Source organism: Babylonia areolata, chromosome 16 (genome assembly GCF_041734735.1).
Source record: "Babylonia areolata isolate BAREFJ2019XMU chromosome 16, ASM4173473v1, whole genome shotgun sequence".
Lineage (NCBI taxonomy): Eukaryota > Metazoa > Mollusca > Gastropoda > Neogastropoda > Buccinidae > Babylonia > Babylonia areolata.
In genome coordinates, this window is record NC_134891.1 from 9,324,929 (window position 1) to 9,346,066 (window position 21,138).

At 46.5% G+C, this 21,138-nt stretch overlaps 2 protein-coding genes across 3 annotated transcripts in view; one reads left to right on the forward strand and one right to left on the reverse strand.

Annotated features, from left to right (window-relative positions):
- Positions 1 to 5,469, reverse strand: part of LOC143291123 (V-type proton ATPase subunit H-like) — a 33,120-nt gene extending 27,651 nt beyond the window's left edge. The window contains exons 1-2 of one of the 2 annotated variants that reach the window (XM_076600757.1): positions 5,301 to 5,469; positions 3,884 to 3,965 (exon numbers count right to left, since the gene is read on the reverse strand). In XM_076600757.1, the coding sequence (XP_076456872.1) occupies positions 3,884 to 3,965; positions 5,301 to 5,346 (128 nt within the window). In that variant the 5' untranslated portion in view covers positions 5,347 to 5,469. Of the gene's footprint in view, positions 1 to 3,883; positions 3,966 to 4,584; positions 4,667 to 5,300 lie in introns of both variants that reach the window. The other variant, XM_076600756.1, reaches the window with a different exon arrangement.
- A 49-nt stretch (positions 5,470 to 5,518) lies between these two features.
- On the forward strand, positions 5,519 to 11,281 carry LOC143291125 (uncharacterized). Its single transcript, XM_076600758.1, has 4 exons — positions 5,519 to 5,611; positions 7,535 to 8,354; positions 9,921 to 10,066; positions 10,985 to 11,281. Exons 1-4 carry the CDS (start codon positions 5,534 to 5,536, stop codon positions 11,021 to 11,023), a joined length of 1,083 nt encoding a protein of 360 aa, XP_076456873.1. The 5' UTR covers positions 5,519 to 5,533; the 3' UTR covers positions 11,024 to 11,281.
- The last annotated feature ends 9,857 nt before the right edge of the window (positions 11,282 to 21,138 follow it).

Genomic DNA, 21,138 nt, shown 5'->3' on the forward strand with positions numbered 1-21,138 from the left:
AACAAAACAAACAGGACAGGCACATGTTTTTCTTTAGCAAACTTCCTTACTAAAGCAGGTTAGACAAAGACCACACTGAAACAAATCCAGGTAGTAAAACTGATCGTGAAACGTAATTACATCTTTGAACAATAACAACAATATGATAACAATATCAACTACAATAATGACAGTGAACTGAAATGTTACAGACAGTGATAAACAACAACAACAACAACAACAACAACGGGAAAGAATAAAACAACAACATGAAGAAAATAAGTATAACAGATTCAACACAACTACAACGTACAAATCTACCCGTCCAGTAACACAGAACAGCAAAAAGACAGAACAACAAAATATAACAGAAATCTATCACTGAAGGGAAGCATGCAAAATACCATGAACACTTTGAAACAGACTTCAATTCATTAATTTGACAAAGAGTTAGATACAACCTGAACTGATGAAATCCTGATTATTTCACATGTACAAACTTAACTTCATGAATAATCCAAACAAACACAGTTTGACACACACATAAAAAAAAAAAAAAATGAATGAAATAGAAATCAACAAAACATTAACAATAACTTCATTTCCAATGTACATGGCTGGAGAAAAATACCTTTTATTGTATATGCTGCTTGTTGTGAGTGTAAATTTATACCAATGCTGTACTGTACACTGAACACACGGAGAAATGAAACTCTCAACAGGGGTTTACAGGGTAAACAACATTGAGAAATGAAAGCTGTCAACAGGGGTTTAAAAGTTAATTAACACAATGAAAACAAACTATAAACAGAGGTTTACAGGGTAAACAAACAGGATAAACAACACCTGACACACACTAACCAGCACACACACACACACACACACACACACAGACACACACACACACAACTAGTAAAAACCCTTGGAAAGTTAACAGAAGATGGATTATCTGGCACACACACACACACACACACACATACATACACACACACACGCGCATGCACACACACACACACACTTTCGTACACAGTAATTTCCCTGTCCCCTCCACCCACTTGATTTTTTCCTACCCTCGTCTAATATCACTTACAGTGAAAAGACGTTAAACTAAAGAACGAACGAATACACACACACACGCATGCACCCATACATAAACACAAACACACACACTCACAAAACGCACACAAAATGCTTGAACAAATGCAATTACATTTGCACTCATACACACACACACACACACACAAATGCACACATATGACCTTTTCTCCACAGAGAAATTGTGCCCGAAATATTCAAATAATATATGAGTTAAAACATAGATTTAAGAGTTCTGGACAGCTGAATCACACTGTGCTTTTTACAGTCAATTTAAAGTCAAATCCAAAATGGGGGGAAAAAAAAAAAAAGTTCTTTCAAGAATTGGCCAAGCACAGTTTAATACTGTACATCTTGATTCAGCAAACAACGGTCAACTGGAACATTTAGAATGAATTCTTGTGATTATAAAACTATCAGACTGAGTTTTGAAAACCTGAGGGAATTTATCAAAGACACCAACGAACATAAATATTTTTGAAAGCACCAACTGCAGTCGTTAACATCAGGAGTCCAGAAGAAAATCAAAATTTCATCAGTTTTGGAGATAAACCAAGATAAAATAGGTCAAGACATAACTTTTATTGTCTGTAAACTCACAGAAATCTGTCATTTAGCTTGAGTAGATGTGGCATTTAAGTATAAACATACAAAGCTCAATAACATTTACAACATGGCCATTCATTAAAATAATTATGCATCAATCGATAAATCTAGTCATGTTGAATGGGTATCGGCCGTAGTTTTGTTTTCTCCGCATAGGTGGATAGTAGTTTGCACAGGCAGGAATGTCTGCACTAGTTGGGTCACGGTTAAGTATGTGTAATTAAACTAGTCATGTTGAATGGGAAAGAAAACCACGTCATTCACACTGAAATATATAAGAAAAGTGAACATACATATCCTGCAATACATAAACTAATCAACTCACATACATGCACACCCAATCACCCCTTGTAACACCCCAACCCCGCTATCCCTCCCTTTCCCTTAGACATACACACACATCAGTATACACGGACAACACCTCACCAGCCATGTTACAAACCATAAAAAAGGTGTCAGAATAAAACCTCACAGGAAACATATATATATATATATATATATATATATATATATATATATCCATAAGAAACAATATTGCGATGAAATAAGATACAAAATAAGACATAACTTTGTGGTCTATGAACTCACAGATATTTTTCTTTCTTACTTTACAGAAAACATGTACAGCACAACCACTCAAAAACCAGTTATCAAGATACCATTTATGAAGCAAAGCCATAGATCACTTTACAGTGTACAGCTGCCCACAGACCTTACAGTTACACTGTCCACCATACTCCATAGCCCAGTTTCTGAGCGGATTAAAAAAAAAAAAAGCAACATCATTCACAATGCTGAGGAAGATCTGCAGAGAAGACTGACAAATTAACAGCAACCTAGATTCTACTGGTGATAGTTTTTTTTTGCTCACCACAGAAAATGACAAGAGTCTATCCTGACATAGCAAAGTTGAATTAATCATAATCACCTAAAAAAAAGAGAGAAAAATTAAATTAAAAAAAAAAAAGCATCTTCCTTTCATTCAGTATACGAGAACACCAAATGTAAAGTTTAACTTGATATCCTCTTGAGATTCACAAGAAAAAGAAGGAAAATCAAGAAAAGGCTGTTTAAAAAGAAAGTAAAAAGGATGAAAAAGATTTTTTTTTTTTTTTAAGAAACTGAAAGGGGGGAGAAACAGGGGGTGAGAGAGAGAGTGGGAGAGAGAAGGGGGTGCAGTGAGGGGGCGGTGGGTCCAGGAGAACACAAACACATCATGTGATTGACACATAAATACAAGACATGTGAACTGAACAGCACACACACACACACACACACATCCGTATTAAAAAAGAGCAAGAAAATGTATGAAAACATCATCATTTGATCCTGACTCCAATGCACACACACACACACACACACACACACACATACACACACATGCAGAAAAAAAAGGAAAGCATACCTTGAAAAGCATACCTCCAAAAACTGCAGTGCAATGATGATTATTGTTCTCAAAGTGTTTCAAATTCAATATAATTCAGCAAAAAAAAAAAAAAAAAAAAAAAAAAAAAAAAAAAAAGGCCACAGAACACCTGACATTGCTTTTAAACACTACAGTCAATCAATAAAATTAGTAATTTATAAACAAAAATTAATGTGCATGAATCGAAAATGAAGTACTTTCAATAATGACACATGCTTTCCTTTCTTTTATGTTTTCTTTTTTAATTTTTCATTCTAGGAGCAAGCTGAATAATTTTGGACCTAACCCCCACCCCACCCCCCAAAAAAAGTTGCAGGTATTCTTTTCCATAAGCTTTCACTCCCATGTCACAGCTTAAACTATTAAAAAAAAAAAAAAAAAAAAAAAAGAAAGAAAGAAAGAAAGAAAAATACAACAACACAGCAACAAGCAACAACCCCAAAACGAAACAGGAATTATTACCAAACGATGGTGACCATGACATGGGAAATGAATGCTCATGAAGAAGAAAGCACAACAAAGTTTTGATGCAAAACATAATTCTTCTCGACTGTTTGATGAAAAGTGTCACGAATAAAATCTTATACTTTTAAGTTTTGTGCTGATCGCCAGCCCCAAACCCAAATGAACTGAAACCAGATGCAGAGCAGCACAGCAAAAAAAATTGCAAACCAACATGCAGTGGTGCACAATCTGAGGGTCCAGGCTCCTGTGGGGAGGAGAATGACCCTGGCTCCCAACTCAAGTGCCATGCAGGCTGAGGGGAAAATGACTCACTGAAAATATGATTTCCAGTTGACACTTCTATCTTTCACTGCTTCAGTGTGTTCTTCAAATGCATTCCAGTGCTTCAACACTTCTGCAAGAGGTACAGGTACACTTAGTAATGACACTGGCTGACACAACATGACTATCAAACGTAAAATCAGGTGACATCAGATCATACAGATTGAGGAAGGCTTCAGAACAAAACTTCATGTTTGGCTCAACACAAATCTGCTGCTTCCGGACACAAGTTTTCTTTCTTCTGCCCAGATTTTCAACTTCAGCTCAGTGTTTTTCTTCCTTTGATCAAAGTCTTGCCTTTCTTCTCAAATGGCTCAATGAATGATATTCTTCTTTTTTTCTGCCCTCTACCCTCACCCCTCTTCCATCCTTGAACCTGCCCTCCTCACCCCCCCCCCCCCCCCCCCCCACACACACACACACACCTCCATCCCACCAAGCCCCAAAAAGTTCAGAAATGGGAAACTTTTATTCCCCTCCACTCCTCTGCATGACTGGCAGGGTGAACATCTGCGCCTTGAGAACGTTACTCATTTTGTCTTGAGGGGGGAAAAATTGTAGATACTGCCAAAAGTTCTAATGTCTTCCTCAAACTGAGACCACGATCACACATTCAATGAACTGACACACTATTGAGAAATGACCTCTCTGTGCTGCTTCTTTAAGTGAAAAGCCAGCAGCACACCACTTACTGTAGGTAAGACTTCCAGTTGACAACATTTGCTCTCACATCATTGGCACGCTGCTGCAAGATGCTCGTTGCCACTCGGGCTCCTGTGTTCACAAACTCACATGTTTCAAATAATACATTGCGTTCCAGAGAGCAAAGTTTTGGTTCAGATGCACTACCTGTAGCCTGTACTCTTTTTTTTTTTTAACGTGTATTATTTCCTGGCAATGTTTCCAAAACTGCACACAGAAATTATTATATAAAAGAGAAGACATATTCTTCAAGTTAAAATATAAAATTATGCACATTGCAAGTTTTATTTCCATTATGTGATTGTCAAGAGTCACAAAATGTTCAAACAACAATAATCCATTTTATAACCCAGTACCAAACATTGAAATATACTCTCACTAAGTGATCTGATTACTTCATAATTAATAATTGTATACTTCATAGTATAACTACAGACCTGTATCAGCTGCTTGACAGTGGCATAACATCAGAACATGGTTAGTCCGTAACTGCAAGCAACGTGGGTCTAGACTGGTAAGAGCGGGAGGATAGTTACATCGATATGTCTATAATATGCCCGTGTGAATGCCAACTTGAGGGTTATCTAACATTGCTCACACTCGAGAGACTGCTGTTAGTACAACCACTAACGTAACTGGACTCCCATTAGTGTACAAGGACCAGCAACAGTTCTGCTGAATCTGATTTTTTTCTTTAAATCAATACCTTTCTCAAGATCCTGTATATCTCCAATCCTTCCATGGGATGTCATTGTGATTTTGCTACCTGCAGAGTCTGCTGAAAGAAAGGAATACGTTCGCTCTTGGACTCGTCTTCTTCAAAACAGTCTGCTACGAGTTTCGATTGATGTTGATTACCGTAGCAGACATCATGAGCACGTGATAAGGGGCGTGAACTAACGAGACGGAAGTTTCTCGTTTCTCAGCAGTTGTTGAAAAATGGCGGCGGAAGGGGATGAAACTTGTTTTGACGTGAGCGTGAGCGACTATGATTCAAATGCAGTTACACTGTTGCAGGTATTTATCCATTTTGAGATAGTTGGTATATTTTCAGCATTTTCTAAGCATGGGTGTTTGGCATTGGAGTTTGTGTGTGTGTGTGTGTGTGTGTGTGTTTGTGTGTGTATGACTATGTGTGTATACATATGTATGTGTACATAACTACATGCATGTGTATGAATGTGTATTGTGTGTGCGTGTGTTTATGTAAGTTTGTGCCTGCCTACGTGTGCATATGTGTTAGGGTAGCTGTTAGATACACATGTATGTTAAAATGTATGTATGCTGTGTGTGTGTGTGTGTGTGTGTGTGTGTGCGCGCGCGCGCGCGCGTGTGTGTGCGTATGTGTGTGTGTGTGTGTGTGTGTGTGTGTGTGTGTAATCACATTTTGGTGTGTGTATGTAACATAGATATGTTTTATGTTAACAAAAGCGTTTTTGTAAAGCACCTAGAGCAGATTTCTGGATAGTGTGCTATATAAGTATCCATTATTATTATTATTATGTCACTGTGTATGTGTGTGTGTGTGTGAAACGCCAAGACTAGCCATGCAAAACAAACTGCAGCTGGCATGACAAAGTCAACATACCTTCCCTGAGGCAGAAGACCCCCCCACCCCCTGCCCCCCACCGCTGCTACAACGATGAGCCCACCCAGAACAACTGTCCCATATCTCTTGTAGGACACAGTACAGACAAGCATGATTCATCAGGATCTGTACACCGCAGAGGCCAATATGGCCATCATTGCAATGGAACTTGGGAGAGCGCATGCAAAAAAAGTAACAACAACAACAATAACAACAACAAACCCCAAAAAACCCCTTCTACTGCTACTGTTATTGATGGGAAACAGTAGCTGGCAGGGGTCTTTTGATAGCTGCCTTGAATGCTGTGGTCGTACCTGCACCCACAACTCGTTCCTCCAGCTGATTCCATTCCGCTATTGTTTTTACAAAGAATGAGTTCTTTAGCTGGTCTGTCCTGCAGAATGAAATGACATGGCCCTTGCTGTTGTTGACTGGAATGCCCTGCCCCTGACAGTTGTGGAGGCCAGCGCTACTGGCACCTTTTTGTCGAGTGTGTCACGGTGGTTGTCAAATGCTGACCCCCCCCCCCTCCCCCCCACGCCCCCTCCTCCCCACGAACCACCACCAAAGAGAGAGAGAGGAAAAGGAGGATGGAAGTGAAGAAAAGAAAAGGGGAAAAAAAGGAGTTACAGTTTTAATTCTTAGTGTAGGGATCATGGATTATAGTAGCAGTAAATGACGTACTAGAGCTGTGCAGTTCAGTGTATGTACCTGGGGGGTGCTTCGCTAGCTGGAGAGGTCTAGCCTAGATACTGCGAAATAAATGTCCTTTTTTTCAATTTTTTTTTATTTGTGCTTTTTTTTTTTTTTCCTGCAGATCCTCCCATTAGTGACAGAATAATGAACAAGTTATTGTGGTCACTCTATGGAATGAAGGAAGAGTGTGTGTCTGTGTGTGTGTGTGTGTGTGTGTGTGATATGGATACTTATAGAATCATTTCATTTCCTACTAAGGAAATAACAGAATGCCTGTCAAAGCACTGAATTGTTCCTGTTGTTAAATTTCTTTCACCAGCAATACCTGGTTACCTGAAGAAATTATATTACATTCACAAATACTTTTGCAGGCTTTGGTAGATTTGAAAGGATACATGTATGCATACATCTATACAACAGCATGTCAGACAGAAAGATGTGCTTGTGCATATTATTACTTATTAGTGTGTGGGTAATATGTATGGAAGTGTGCTTAAGTATGTAATGATGAGCATTTGCAGACATGTTATGTGATTAGGTCTGTATTATGTGTAATGAATATTAGAATATCCTGTCATTTCAACCAAACATGTATGCTGTATTCAATCAATGAATATCTGACCATATGTGATGTGCAATTTTCTTTTCATTTTCAGGCTCAGTGTCGGGGATGGTTCGTCAGAAAGAAACTGAAAGAAGCACAGGTGGAATTCGAGCAGATTGTGCAAGAACTAGATGGACCGGCAAAGAGAGTAGAGTGGACGGAATCAGTTCTTCCACATCCCATTGTTTCCAGGGAGTCAAAAAGGACACGGGCATGGAAGAACCAGGATCAGAGGCATGTTTGTAAACAGACTTATGAAAGCAAATCTAACACTTCTGAAGTTACCAAACAAATAACTGAATCACAATGCCCGAAATGTGCAGAAAGAACACCTGTGCACACAGAAACAGAAAGTGTTGTGCCGGTGATATCCAAGCCAGATTCGAACAAAACACAATCAGATCAAGAAGTGCAGACTGAATTTTTACAAACGAATAAAAAGCAACTTGAGCCTAAAGAGACAAACCCCTCGACAAATGGAAAATGTGAAACTGATGCCATGGATATACTGCCTGTTAAAGAAGTTATTTGTGAAAAAGAAAGTGACTGTCAGACTTCCCAGAATCAGGACTCTGTTGAAGATTCAGTGACAGTGACAGTGCCCAAAGGTCTGAAGCAACACACAGCAGTGAGCAGTGATACTGACAAAGGCAACCCGAATGTCGCTTTTTCTCTTGGTTCCGGTTCTGGCACTGTTGCTTCCTCAGCTAGCCAGCAGCCTTCCTCCCAGGCAGCTGTGTCATCTGACGGTCTGACCGTTGTTACGGACCCTGCCTCAGAGTCTTCTAGCATGAGAAGAATTGACAGTTTCCATGGTGACCAGACTTCAGTGTGGGACAGCAGCAGCAGCGTTGTGCAGGATCACAAGACTGGTGAGACATCAGAGTGTGTGTGTTTTTGTATGTTGTGGGGTGGTATTCATGTATATATATATGGTGTGAGCGGTATGATGTGTGTGTATGTGAGTGTGCGCGTGTGTGTCACTTTGCAGGTGTGTTTTAGAGTTTAATACACGTATACAATGTGTAAGAGGTGTGGAGTGGTATGTGTGTTTGGGTGGTATGGACTCTGTGTGTTCATGTGTGTTTGTGTTTAGGTAATATCAGATTGTATGTGTGTGTGTAAAAGAAAGGGGCGGGTGGCATCGTTGTGTGTGTGTTTATTTTAATGAATATAATGACCACTTTGAGACAGATTCACAAATGTGTAGTTATGTACGGGATAGACTAGTCCTCCGAAACTTCCATATCCAATATTTTCCTTATAAACTATTATATACTTCTTAAGCACCGCAACTAAAAGCAGGTAGAAACATGTTCAGTAATAAGGAACCTGACACTGAATAAATCATATATATATATATGAGATATTTGGAAGAGGTGAATTGAATCAAAAGAAACAATCAATCTGGAAAGTTCAAGGATCCTTTAAATTCTCTTGAACATTCACAGTTGGAGAAACCTTTGCTATTTTTGTCAGTAGCAGTCGAAACAACATTGATCATAACTTTCCAGTTATAGGCTCACTATTTCATGCTGTACACAGTTTGATAATCTGGAGCTCTTTCATATGATCCAGTCAGTAAAGGATTTCATTAAAGTGATGAACCAGGTTCCACCATTATTACAACCATATATTCTACTTCTTCTTCTGCATTTGTGGGCTGCAACTCTCATGTTCCCTCGTATACACGAGTGGGCTTTTACATGTATGACCATTTTTACCCCACCATGTAGGCAGCCATACTCTGTTTTTCGGGGGAATGCATGCTGGGTATGTTCTTGTTTCCATAACCCACCGAACGCTGACATGGATTACAGGATCTTTTATGTGCGTATTTGATCTTCTGCTTGCGTATACACACGAAGGGGGATTCAGGCACTAGCAGGTCTGCACATATGTTGACCTGGGAAATCGGAAAAATCTCCACCCTTTACCCACCAGGCGCCGTTACCGAGATTTGAACCTGGGACCCTCAGATTGAAAGTCCAACGCTTTAGCCATTCAGCTATTGCGCCCATCATATATATATATTCAAAAACATAAACCTTGTTGAATGGTACATTTTCATTTGTTCACCTGCTTAGAAGTGTTATCAGTTACTATATATTTGTAAAGACAAATCGCTGAGCTGTGACTGTGAGGTGCTTGTACCAGTTGTAGGCGATATTGTGTATACGTTTGGCAGTTAGTCCACAGCTTCAGTGAGGACTCTGGCGATATCTTTGACTGGGTTTGATGGGGTCAAGATCGACTGCGGATAGCGAGTTTCGTAGACAATTGTCTGAAACTTCCACATAGATGTTTTCCATGGAAATTCTTGTGAGCTCTATCAGCAGCAGAACCATGTTTAAGGCAGCCCATTATTAGTTTTAACAAAATTGTGAAATAGTAGAAAAGCTAATATTGTGAAATCTGTCGAAATTGTGTCCCGACAGTGAAGGAACGTTCCCCGGAGACTGGATTGGAAGAGACGACGGAGGTCAAACTGAGGTCACTGAGCACGGAAGAGCTGGTGAAGCAGCGACAGAATGTTGCCATGGAGCTGCTGTGGGTGCAACAGGCCATCATCAGCAGGAAGAAGGTCAGTCATATTTATCTGTCTATCTGTTATTTACATGTATATATGTGACTGATAGCAATGAAGAGGTTGAGGAAGATGAAGCACATTCTTTTGTGGCAGGACATTTCTTTCACATGTAGAAAGTTCTCTTACCAGTTTAATTCAGACATCACTCATATTTTCTTGTTGCCTTTCTGAAGCCTCTCTTAAGGAGTCCAGTTATTATTTTTAGACCTTCTTGCCTGCTCAGCAATAAAGGTGGCTGAGCTCTGGGGCACAGCTGAGTGGCTCCTTAATATTTTCAGCTCAGCAGGTCACCGTGTGCAGTCCCAAACTCATGTGAGCAAGACAGACGTTTGATGTCACTTATATAGTGAAAAGAACAAACGGATAGCTCTGTTTCACTTACCAAATATTGTGGGCGTTTTTTTGTTGTTGTTTCTGTTATTTTTTTGGAAAAGGTTCCTGCCCTCTCCCCCCCTTTATTAGTTGTGGGAACAAATGCACATGTGCCAAGAGCATATTGACTGCTGCATTTGTAATTTTTCTCCTTGATTTACTTAAAATTAATGTCATGAACCTCAGCAAAACAGCAAGACTTGCCATCTTGATTGACAAGACAAGATCTGATCATTGGGCTTTACGTGTGGCAGTATACAGCTGCTAAATCACACGCTGTGTTTCTGTATTTCTATATTTATAGTATCATTATTATTCTTTAAAAAAAAAAATTCTTATTCATTTGTGTATACATTTATTTATTTACCTTATTTCGATTCATTTGGTTTTTTCCCTCAAGGCCTAAGGATGTTGGGTTACGCTGTTGGTCAGGCATCTGCTTAGCAAATGTGGTGTGGAGTACATGTATTTGGGTTTTGTCCGAACGCAGTGATACCTCCTGGAGCAACTGAACTTAACTGAACTGTTTATATGTTGCAGTATCTGAAGCTGAAAATGCAGATGGATGCAGCATCCTGACTTGATGTTTTTCTTCTGAAAATCGAAAAGAAAGATGGAGTGAGGGAGTGTGTGTGTGCGGGTGTGTGCGTGTGTGGGCACATGCAAGTGCGACCACATGTATGTATAATAATTTGGTTAGGTGTCAGCGATTTGCATACAAGGAATGCTCGTTGTTAATGATATTTTCTTCTGCTTTAATTTTTCGGTTGGTAGTTTACTTGCATTTGCTAATTCATTTCAGCCAGTTGTTGAATTGTTGTATACAATCTAGCGTGAAATTGAAATGTAAATAGTATTTGGTGTCATATACTGTACCATGTCAAACTGATGCAAACTAGGCCTATTGGTTTGCTCTGCTTGGCCAAATTTCGCGCGGCTAACAGTGAAAAGATGGGCCCACCGCTCTCAGCCAATCAAACGCCTCTAAAAACTATAAGCGCTTAATCATTCCTTTGGCCAAGGCTCTCCACGCCATCTTGTCAGGTTTACGCTCTGTCTCGTCTTACGCTTTTTTCGGCTGTTCAGCGTATCCTTTTGGCCTTATTTTGTTGCATGCGGCTTGTGTTTATTGTATTCTTACATTCTGTGTACTCGATTCGACTCGGCACCCTCGATTCGTTCGATTTTTTCTGCCTCTAAGTCGATCCTGTCTTTCCTTTCTCTGTTGGGGGTCGGATTTTCGCTGGGTGCCTAAGCGCGGGTTCCATGCCTCGTGTGCCATACCACGAAGGCAGGGAATCATGATGCTGGGATTGAGACTCGGTAAGAGACTCTCCCAGGCCCGGAGCTCATGATTCCTCCCGATACGGACCGCGGCGATGCGTCGTTAGACGCTGATCGCGGAGGCGACGTTCGTACCAGTAAAACGGTCATGAAGGGGACCGGGGGGAAAGAGGTACGAGCGTCGCCTCCCGAGGTGTCCCAGCGCGAGGCAGGGAGAGGGGGGAATGGCAAGTCATCTCCGTGCTGTGGGGACTCGCAGCTAGGCGCGGACTCCCGAGGGGAGGCCGCGCCCGGCCATTACCCGGGTCCCCACTCGGAGACGGCCCTCACGTGCCCCATTGTTGTTCCCCCTCCTCCCTTCTCTGTCGACCCCCCTCCCCCACCTCCTTTTGGGGGGGGAGAAAAATTTGGTTCCGGGGGGGGATCTCTACTTTGCCCACCCCGGGCCAAGCCACCCCAGTCTCCCCACGGGAGGGGATTCGGGGCGCGTGGCAACCTGCTCTGCAGGTCTTCCCGCTATCCGGCCGGTCTCCCCTGCTGGGGGAGGCCCGTGCATGTCAGGCGGTTCCGGGCAGTCAGCCCGCTCGTCTTCAGGCGGGACTGACACCCAAGTCGGACCTGACCTCCCTCCGACTTGGCCAGGTTGTTCCCTTCATGGAGGTCAATGCACCAGTGACCCTTGGGGTTTGGGTCACAGTATGGCTGGTGCCCACGGGTAGTTACCCCCATTCTACCCGTACTGGGGCGCATCTAGGATGCACACTGGGTTGCCGGGAGCACCAAGGGCCAGCCCCTTGTCCGCTCCCCACCGGACCCAACCCAGCACATCTCACAGGGTGACACACACAGCCCCGACAAGTGGGATCGACTTCTTGTCGGTCAGGTCGAGTTCCTCGACCAATATTGCCACTCTGTCCACAAATCGGGCCTCTGTCAACCCACAGGTGACCACCACGGTCACAACGGCCTCCTTGTCAGGACCGACGGCTGCTCAGGGGCCCTACTCGGCCCGGCGGAGCCGGCAGTCCCCACCTGCCCAGCCCTCGGTCCTACAGTGAGATGAGTGGGTGTTTGTCCCCACACAGCACTCGTGGGTCACTCTTGCATCCAGGGACGCCCTCTCTGAAAAGGTGTGGCACCCACCATCCCAAGCATGGTTGGACCTACGGTCCACACGCTCCCCACCCGCTTCAGGTGTCAAGGACATAACAGTGGCGGCCATGGTCCCGGCTCGGGATCGTCCCAGCTCATCCCAATGGGCTGACCACAGCTCACAGGACGCCCCAGTGGGTACATCCACTTGGGATGGCACCCAGCAGGGGATGGACTGCGAACAAGAGTGGGAGCCCCTGTCTTCGGATGAGGACGAACAAGCAGATGAGCACTCTTCGCCCACATCCCAGGGGGGACAGATTGAGCCCGTGCCTCCCTAGGGACCAGCCTGAACCAAACCCGGACTTTGCCGAGCTCGAACTGACCCTCCCCAATAGGGCCACGTATGCCGAAGCAGTCCCTCAGGCTACTTTGTTACCTTTGACCCTCCTTACGCCATGTGACTCTAACTCCAGAACCACAAGGCAACTCAGAGTGCCAGAAATGGTGCAGGTATGGCTTATTAAGTCAGCCCGCACTGTCAGGGGTGCTGCTTCCATCCCTCCTCTAGGCAGGGAGTCCCTCTCTGCCCCGGGCGCCTTTTCCCCGGGAAAGTTTCTTAAAGATTCCTACAAGGGAGGGTTGGGGTCCTGGTACACGCAGGACCACCCTGCCTACAGCGGAGCAGAGCCCTCCGCACAGGACAGGATGTTGGTCTCACAGCGCACCACCTTCCCCACTTCAGCTAACCTATCCTTTAAAACGTTAGCAGAGTGGGACAAATTGGCCCGCCGCTGCCCCCTCGAGGTTTCCACGGCGTACACCTTCGACACGTTCCTTCACAGGGCCAATGACCTGTGCGAACAGTGTCCAGTTAATCAGGACAAGGGGTCTCCTTCCTCTGTCCCGCCGGGCCTCTTCACCGACCAGAGGTTACACGCTTTTGGCAATAGGGTAGCATCTGGTCTCACGGCAGCTGCAGACACAGCTACCAGCCTTCACTTCAATACTGGGCTAGCGCGGCGTGATGCCATTTTCAGCCTCTCTAACATTCCTGTGGAGGAGAGGGCTGCCCTGCGGTCCATCCCAGCACAGCAGCACTCCCTCTTCGGCCAGTTCCCGCTCCATTTTGTCAGCCACAGGGCAGAGACAAACAGGGAGGTGGCCTCATATTTGGCCCACACCTCTCATGGGCTCCAGGGTTCTATGCCATTGAAGAGACTGGCCACCAGGGCCCCTCCATATACCACGCCGCCTGTCAAGGCAGCGTGTGCCGAATCAGTGGCAGAGGAATAAACCACCTTAGGTCTGTCCAAGCCGACCGGCCATGCCCAAGGCCAGAAGGCAGCACCCCCAATGACTGGGCCCCGATTCAGCACCGCCAGTCGTTCAGCCCCTCCAAGTAGGAAACTTGTCCCGGCATGCACATCAGTGGTGTGCTCTGGGACTCAACGACGGGATTATGTCGGTGCTAGAGTCGGGGTACATGCTGTCTTGGGTGGAGGATCTCCCCCCTCTAAAGATCCACTCTTCCTCCTTAGGTGCCCAGCTCAACAGAGCAGGAGAACGTCCTAGAAAAAGAGATATCGCACCCACTCCTCATGGGGCTATATCTCAACTCTCGGACCCGGGCCCCGGTTTTTACGGCTGGTTGTTGGTGATTCCAAAGGTCTCGGGAGGGTGGAGACCAGTTTTGGACTTGTCCCCCCTCAACAAATTCCTCCCCAAAATCAAACTCAAGATGGACACACAGGCACAGATTCGGGAGACCATCCAACAAGGTGATTGGCCTACCTCTATCGATCTGGAAGATGCTTATTTTCATATACTCATCCATTCGGCATCCCGTCGGTACCTGAGGTTCGTGTGGAGGGACAAGGGGATCCAGTTCCCGGCCCTCCCATTTGGTCTGTCCCTTGCCCCTTTCCTGTCTACCAAGGTGGTGCGGGAATTGGTGTCCATCGTCCGCTCGGAATCCATTTGTCTCTGTGTGTACCTGGACGACTTGCTTATCCTGGCCCAGTCGCAGGCCCGGTGCCTGAGTCATACGGCCAGACTTCTAGACCTTTGCTCCCAACTGGGCTTCCTCATGGACCAGCAGATATGCGATCTGTCCCCATGTCAGTCCTTCGACTTCTTAGGGATGAGATTCGACATGCGGTCTATGATAGTCTCTCTGGCGCCAGATCACTGGTACCGTCTGGCAGGCCTCCTCAGCCACTGGCGCCACTCCTCCCAAGATACAGCGCAGACACTTTCTTCCCTCTTGGTCATGATGGAGTCCACGGCACCTCTCATTCCCCTGGACAGGGTTCTCAAGCGCCCTCTCCAGAGGGTACTGAGGTTACGCCAGTCCCAGAGCACTCAGCCATGGGATACCCAGATATGTCTGGGCGAGTGGTTCCTCGAGGTGACATCAGAGTGGTTAATCACCCCCTTTGGACACAGGGGGTGCCCTTAACCCCACCTACTCTTCAGGTGGCACTCTTCACAGACGCCTCCTCCCTGGGCTGGGGAGCCCACATGGACTCACTCTATGCAGCAGGGACTTGGTCCCCGGAGGAGCGCCTATGCCACATCAATGTTCTGGAACTGGAGGCAGTTCGCAGGACTCTCCTGCACTTCATGGGGGAGGCCACTGGCAAGACCATCCGCTTGTTCACGGACAAGACGACAGTCGCATGTTATGTGAACAAATGGGGGGAGCGCACTCGGCAGACCTCTCAATGCGGACTGAGGCTCTCCTCCGTTTGGTGCCACAGCAAGGGCATTGCACTTTCAGCGAGACACTGAGCAGGAAAAACCAACTTCTTGGCAGATGCTCTTAGCAGGCCCAAGAGTGTCATGCGCACAGAGTGCACCCTGGACAAGGACAGCCTTCAGGGGGTGTGGGAACAGTGGTTTCGGCCGATGGTGGACCTTGTTCAACAAGAGACTTCCCACTTCCGTGTCTTCGGTTGCCGACCCAGAAGCGTGGGCAGTGGATGCTCTCTCTCTAGATTGGAGCAGTCTGATTGCCTCCGCGTTTCCTCCCTTTCCAATTCTGTCCAAGGTGATACGGAAAGACAGATTGGAACACCCGCAGCCGATCCTCATTGCGCCGAAATGGCCAGCCCAGACCTGGTTTCCGGACCTTCAGTCCCTGACACATGTTCCCACCCCTGGAACTTGAAACCAAATCTCATCTGCTGAGGCAGCCTCACTCGGGCACTCCGCATTCCAATCCTCAACTGCTCCACCAGCACGCATGGCTGCTGTGCGGTCGGAACTGTCAGCATCACCATTGAAGTCCTCGACCCCTCGGTCGGCCTCTGTGTCGGCTGTGCTGACCCAGGGGTCTGCCTCCTCTGACCTCCTCTCCATAGTCACCAGAGCAAGGAGGCAGGGAATGGAGACTTTGTATGACTTTCGCTGGAAGATATGGTTGCGGTGGTGTACAGCTCAGGGCATTACCCCTACGAACCTTACGAGCATGCAGCTGGCCAACTTTCTGGCTCTCTGCTCCTCGGTTCATCCTGTCTGCTAGTTCTGTGCGAGGGTACAGGTCTGCCTTCTGTACCACAATGCAAACAGCTAGGTGGTTCCGCCTTTGAAGTGGATTGCCTGCTCAGAGAGGTGGCTAGGGGTGCCCCTCTGAAGGAAGCTAGAGACCCCAGAAGAGTGCCCCTCTGGGACTTGTTCCTGGTGCTGGATTTCATTCGAAAACAGCCCTTCCTACCATTGGGGACTATTCCTGTTGACATCCTCACCCTCAAGACCACTTTCCTTCTGTGGCTGGCCACAGGCAGTCGTAGAAGTGAGCTGCACGGGCTTAGTGAAATGCCACAAGATCTGGCCTTCCACAGAGATGGTTCCATCACTATTCGTTTCCTTCCAGAGTTTCTGGCTAAGAACCAAGACCCTGAGGTTCCTTCCCCCTCTCCGAGGGTCAGACCTTTGTCTGATATTCTTGCCCAAGATGATGAGGATAGGCACCTGTCCTGTTCGGTGTCTCAAATATTATTGGGATAGGTCTCGCCATAGGCGTTCCTCTCAGAGGGGTCTGCTCATCTCCCTCAATGAGAATTACAAGAAAGACATCGCTGCAGGCACCATTTCCCGCCAGGTTTCCCAAGTCATTCGTAGAGCCTACTCTCATGCACACAGGGATATCAGCTGTCTTCATCCCAGGGCACACGAAGTGCGGGCCATAGCTACTTCGGCTGCCTTCCAGCACTCAGTGCCAACGCAGCATGTCTTGGAGGCAGCCTTCTGGCCGTCTGAGAATCCCTTCATCAACTTCTACCTCAGGAATTTCCGTATGACCAGGGCTGACGGTTCCAAGGGGATTTCCTTTGTCGCGGCTAACACTGCCGTCTCAGTTACAAGGGCTCCCCATATGAACCAGTAGGCGTTGCCCGCCTCCATTTGCTTTAAATTCTGCATCAGTTTGACATGGTACAGTATATGACACCAAAAGGAGGAGTTTGTATTATACTCCATGTTTGGTGTTAAATATACTTACCATGTCAAACTCGAATGCCCGCCCGTCCGTCCCCGCGTCTCCGCCGTGGTTCTCATGGGGCATTTTTGTTCATGGCCACGGAATGATTAAGCGCTTATAGTTTTTAGAGGCGTTTGATTGGCTGAGAGCGGTGGGCCCATCTTTTCACTGTTAGCCGCGCGAAATTTGGCCAAGCAGAGCAAACCAATAGGCCTAGTTTGCATCAGTTTGACATGGTAAGTATATTTAACACCAAACATGGAGTATAATACAAACTCCTCCTACTGAAGTTGTATCATTATGTTTGGTGTCATATACTGTACCATGTCAAACTGATGCAAACTAGGCCTATTGGTTTGCTCTGCTTGGCCAAATTTCGCGCGGCTAACAGTGAAAAGATGGGCCCACCGCTCTCAGCCAATAAAACGCCTCTAAAAACTATAAGCGCTTAATCATTCCTTTGGCCAAGGCTCTCCACGCCATCTTGTCAGGTTTACGCTCTGTCTCGTAGGTGGTTCCGCCTTTGAAGTGGATTGCCTGCTCAGAGAGGTGGCTAGGGGTGCCCCTCTGAAGGAAGCTAGAGACCCCAGAAGAGTGCCCCTCTGGGACTTGTTCCTGGTGCTGGATTTCATTCGAAAACAGCCCTTCCTACCATTGGGGACTATTCCTGTTGACATCCTCACCCTCAAGACCACTTTCCTTCTGTGGCTGGCCACAGGCAGTCGTAGAAGTGAGCTGCACGGGCTTAGTGAAATGCCACAAGATCTGGCCTTCCACAGAGATGGTTCCATCACTATTCGTTTCCTTCCAGAGTTTCTGGCTAAGAACCAAGACCCTGAGGTTCCTTCCCCCTCTCCGAGGGTCAGACCTTTGTCTGATATCCTTGCCCAAGATGATGAGGATAGGCACCTGTCCTGTTCGGTGTCTCAAATATTATTGGGATAGGTCTCGCCATAGGCGTTCTTCTCAGAGGGGTCTGCTCATCTCCCTCAATGAGAATTACAAGAAAGACATCGCTGCAGGCACCATTTCCCGCCAGGTTTCCCAAGTCATTCGTAGAGCCTACTCTCATGCACACAGGGATATCAGCTGTCTTCATCCCAGGGCACACGAAGTGCGGGCCATAGCTACTTCGGCTGCCTTCCAGCACTCAGTGCCAACGCAGCATGTCTTGGAGGCAGCCTTCTGGCCGTCTGAGAATCCCTTCATCAACTTCTACCTCAGGAATTTCCGTATGACCAGGGCTGACGGTTCCAAGGGGATTTCCTTTGTCGCAGCTAACACTGCCGTCTCAGTTACAAGGGCTCCCCATATGAACCAGTAGGCGTTGCCCGCCTCCATTTGCTTTAAATTCTGCATCAGTTTGACATGGTACAGTATATGACACCAAAAGGAGGAGTTTGTATTATACTCCATGTTTGGTGTTAAATATACTTACCATGTCAAACTCGAATGCCCGCCCGTCCGTCCCCGCGTCTCCGCCGTGGTTCTCATGGGGCATTTTTGTTCATGGCCACGGAATGATTAAGCGCTTATAGTTTTTAGAGGCGTTTGATTGGCTGAGAGCGGTGGGCCCATCTTTTCACTGTTAGCCGCGCGAAATTTGGCCAAGCAGAGCAAACCAATAGGCCTAGTTTGCATCAGTTTGACATGGTAAGTATATTTAACACCAAACATGGAGTATAATACAAACTCCTCCTTTTACTATCAATGTGAATTAAGGGTTCTGATTAAGGGCAATACTGATCATTGTTATTGGCATTATGATTAATGTAGTTCCTCATGATCAGATTGGAAATCGAAACATTTTAAAACCATTAATAGTAACCATTTCATTAACTCACTCCAGATGAATAGTTTTCTCCCTTGCTTTCCCCTGCAGACGACCCATTTGTTAGGGTTAGGAAAAAGATCACAAAAAATACAAAACACAAAGTAACTGAATGAAACTCCCTGTACTTGACCCACTGACCCCTCTCCTCACGCGTGTACGCCCACCCCCCTCCCTCTCTTCACAGCCCTCAGAAGCCGAGTCACTGTCAGTACCTACTTGCTGGTAGCTTTCTTCACTGCAGATACTTTATTCAATGTCTTCGTCATCCTCGTTAATGTCGAAACTTTCAGTTTGAAGCTTTTCTATCACTTCAGCAGCAGTAAAAAGCCACTGTCGTGATCTAGTTTGCTTGCAAAATTTCCACTTGTATCACCTGCAACGCCATTTTCGATACCTATGCAGATTAGCTTGTCATGTGGGGTACCAAGGTCAACAGCTGGCCAGCGAGTGTATAGTTATGGAACCTCACGAAGAAACTTTCCATTCGACCCTTGACATGTTTGCAATGCCCAGTGTAGCTGCAATTTTTGTGCTACCCCATGAGGAAAGTGTGGAAAAAAATTTTAATTGTCAAAACTGCTATAGCATTCCGTCATCCAAAATGCTACCTTTACGTCAGGAACGCTATAACGTTCCATCGTCCGGAGTGAGATAAATCTGTTTTTAAAGACTGGTTAACAACTGGTTGACAATATTTTTGGTGTCATATACTGTACCATGTCAAACTGATGCAAACTAGGCCTATGGTTTGCTCTGTTTGGCCAAATTTCGCGCGGCTAACAGTGAAAAGACGCCCCTCTTAGTCTGGCCCGCTCTTAGCCAATCAAACGCCTCTAACAGCTATAAGCGCTGAATCATTCCTTTGGCCAAGGCTCTCCACGCCATCTTGTCAGGTTTTCGCTCTGTCTCGTCTAACGCTTTTTTTGGCTATTAAGCGTTTTCATTTGGCCTTATTTTGTTGTATGCGGCTTGCATGTGTATTGTGCTTACATTCTGTGTACTCGTTTCGACTCGGCCCCCTCGATTTCTTCGTATTTTCTACCTCTGAGTCGATCCTGTCTTTCCTTTCTCTGTTGGGGTTCGTATTGTTCGCTGGGTGCTTACGCGCGGTACCATGCCTCGTTTGCCATCCTACGAAGGCAGGGATCATGATGCTGGCAGAGATACTCGCCAAGAGACTCTCCCAGGCCCGGAGCTCATGATTTCTCCCGATAGGGACCGCGGCGATGCGTCTGCAGACGCTGATCGCGGAGGGGACGCTCGTCCCGATAAAACGGTCATGAAGGGGACCGGGGGGAAAGGGATTCGAGCGTCACCTCCCGAAGTGTCCCAGCGCGAGGCGGGTGGAAGGGGGAGTAGCACGTCCTCTCTTGGTGGTGGGAACTCGCGGCTGGGTGCGGACTCCCAAGGGGAGGCCGCCCCCCGCCGTTATCCGGGTCCCCACACGGAGACGGCCCTCAGGGGCCCCAGTGCTGTTTCCCCTCCTCCCTCCTCGGTCGACCCCCCTCCCCCACCTCCTCCTGGGGGAGAAAAACAGTTGGTTCCGGGGGGGGACCTCCACTTAGCCCACCCCGGGCCAAGCCACCCCAGTCTCCCCACGGGAGGGGATTCTGGGCGCGTGGCAACCTGCTCTGCAGGTCTCCCCGCTATCCGGCCGGTCTCCCCTGCTGGGGGAGGCCCGCGCGTGTCAGGCGGTTCCGGGCAGTCAGACCGCCGGCCTTTCGGCCTGTCTGACACCCAAGTCGGACCTGACCTCCCTCCGACTTGGCCAGGCTTTTCCCTTCAACGAGGTCAAGGCACCAGTGACCCTTGGGGCTGGGGTCACGGGATGGCTGGTGCCCACGGGTGGTATCCCCCATTCTACCCGTACTGGGGTGCACCTATGGTGCATGCTGGGTTCCCGGGAGGACCAGGGACTAACCCCTGGTCCGCTCCCCACCGGACCCAACCCAGCACAGACCACAGAGTGACACACACAGCCCCGACAAGAGGGATTGACTC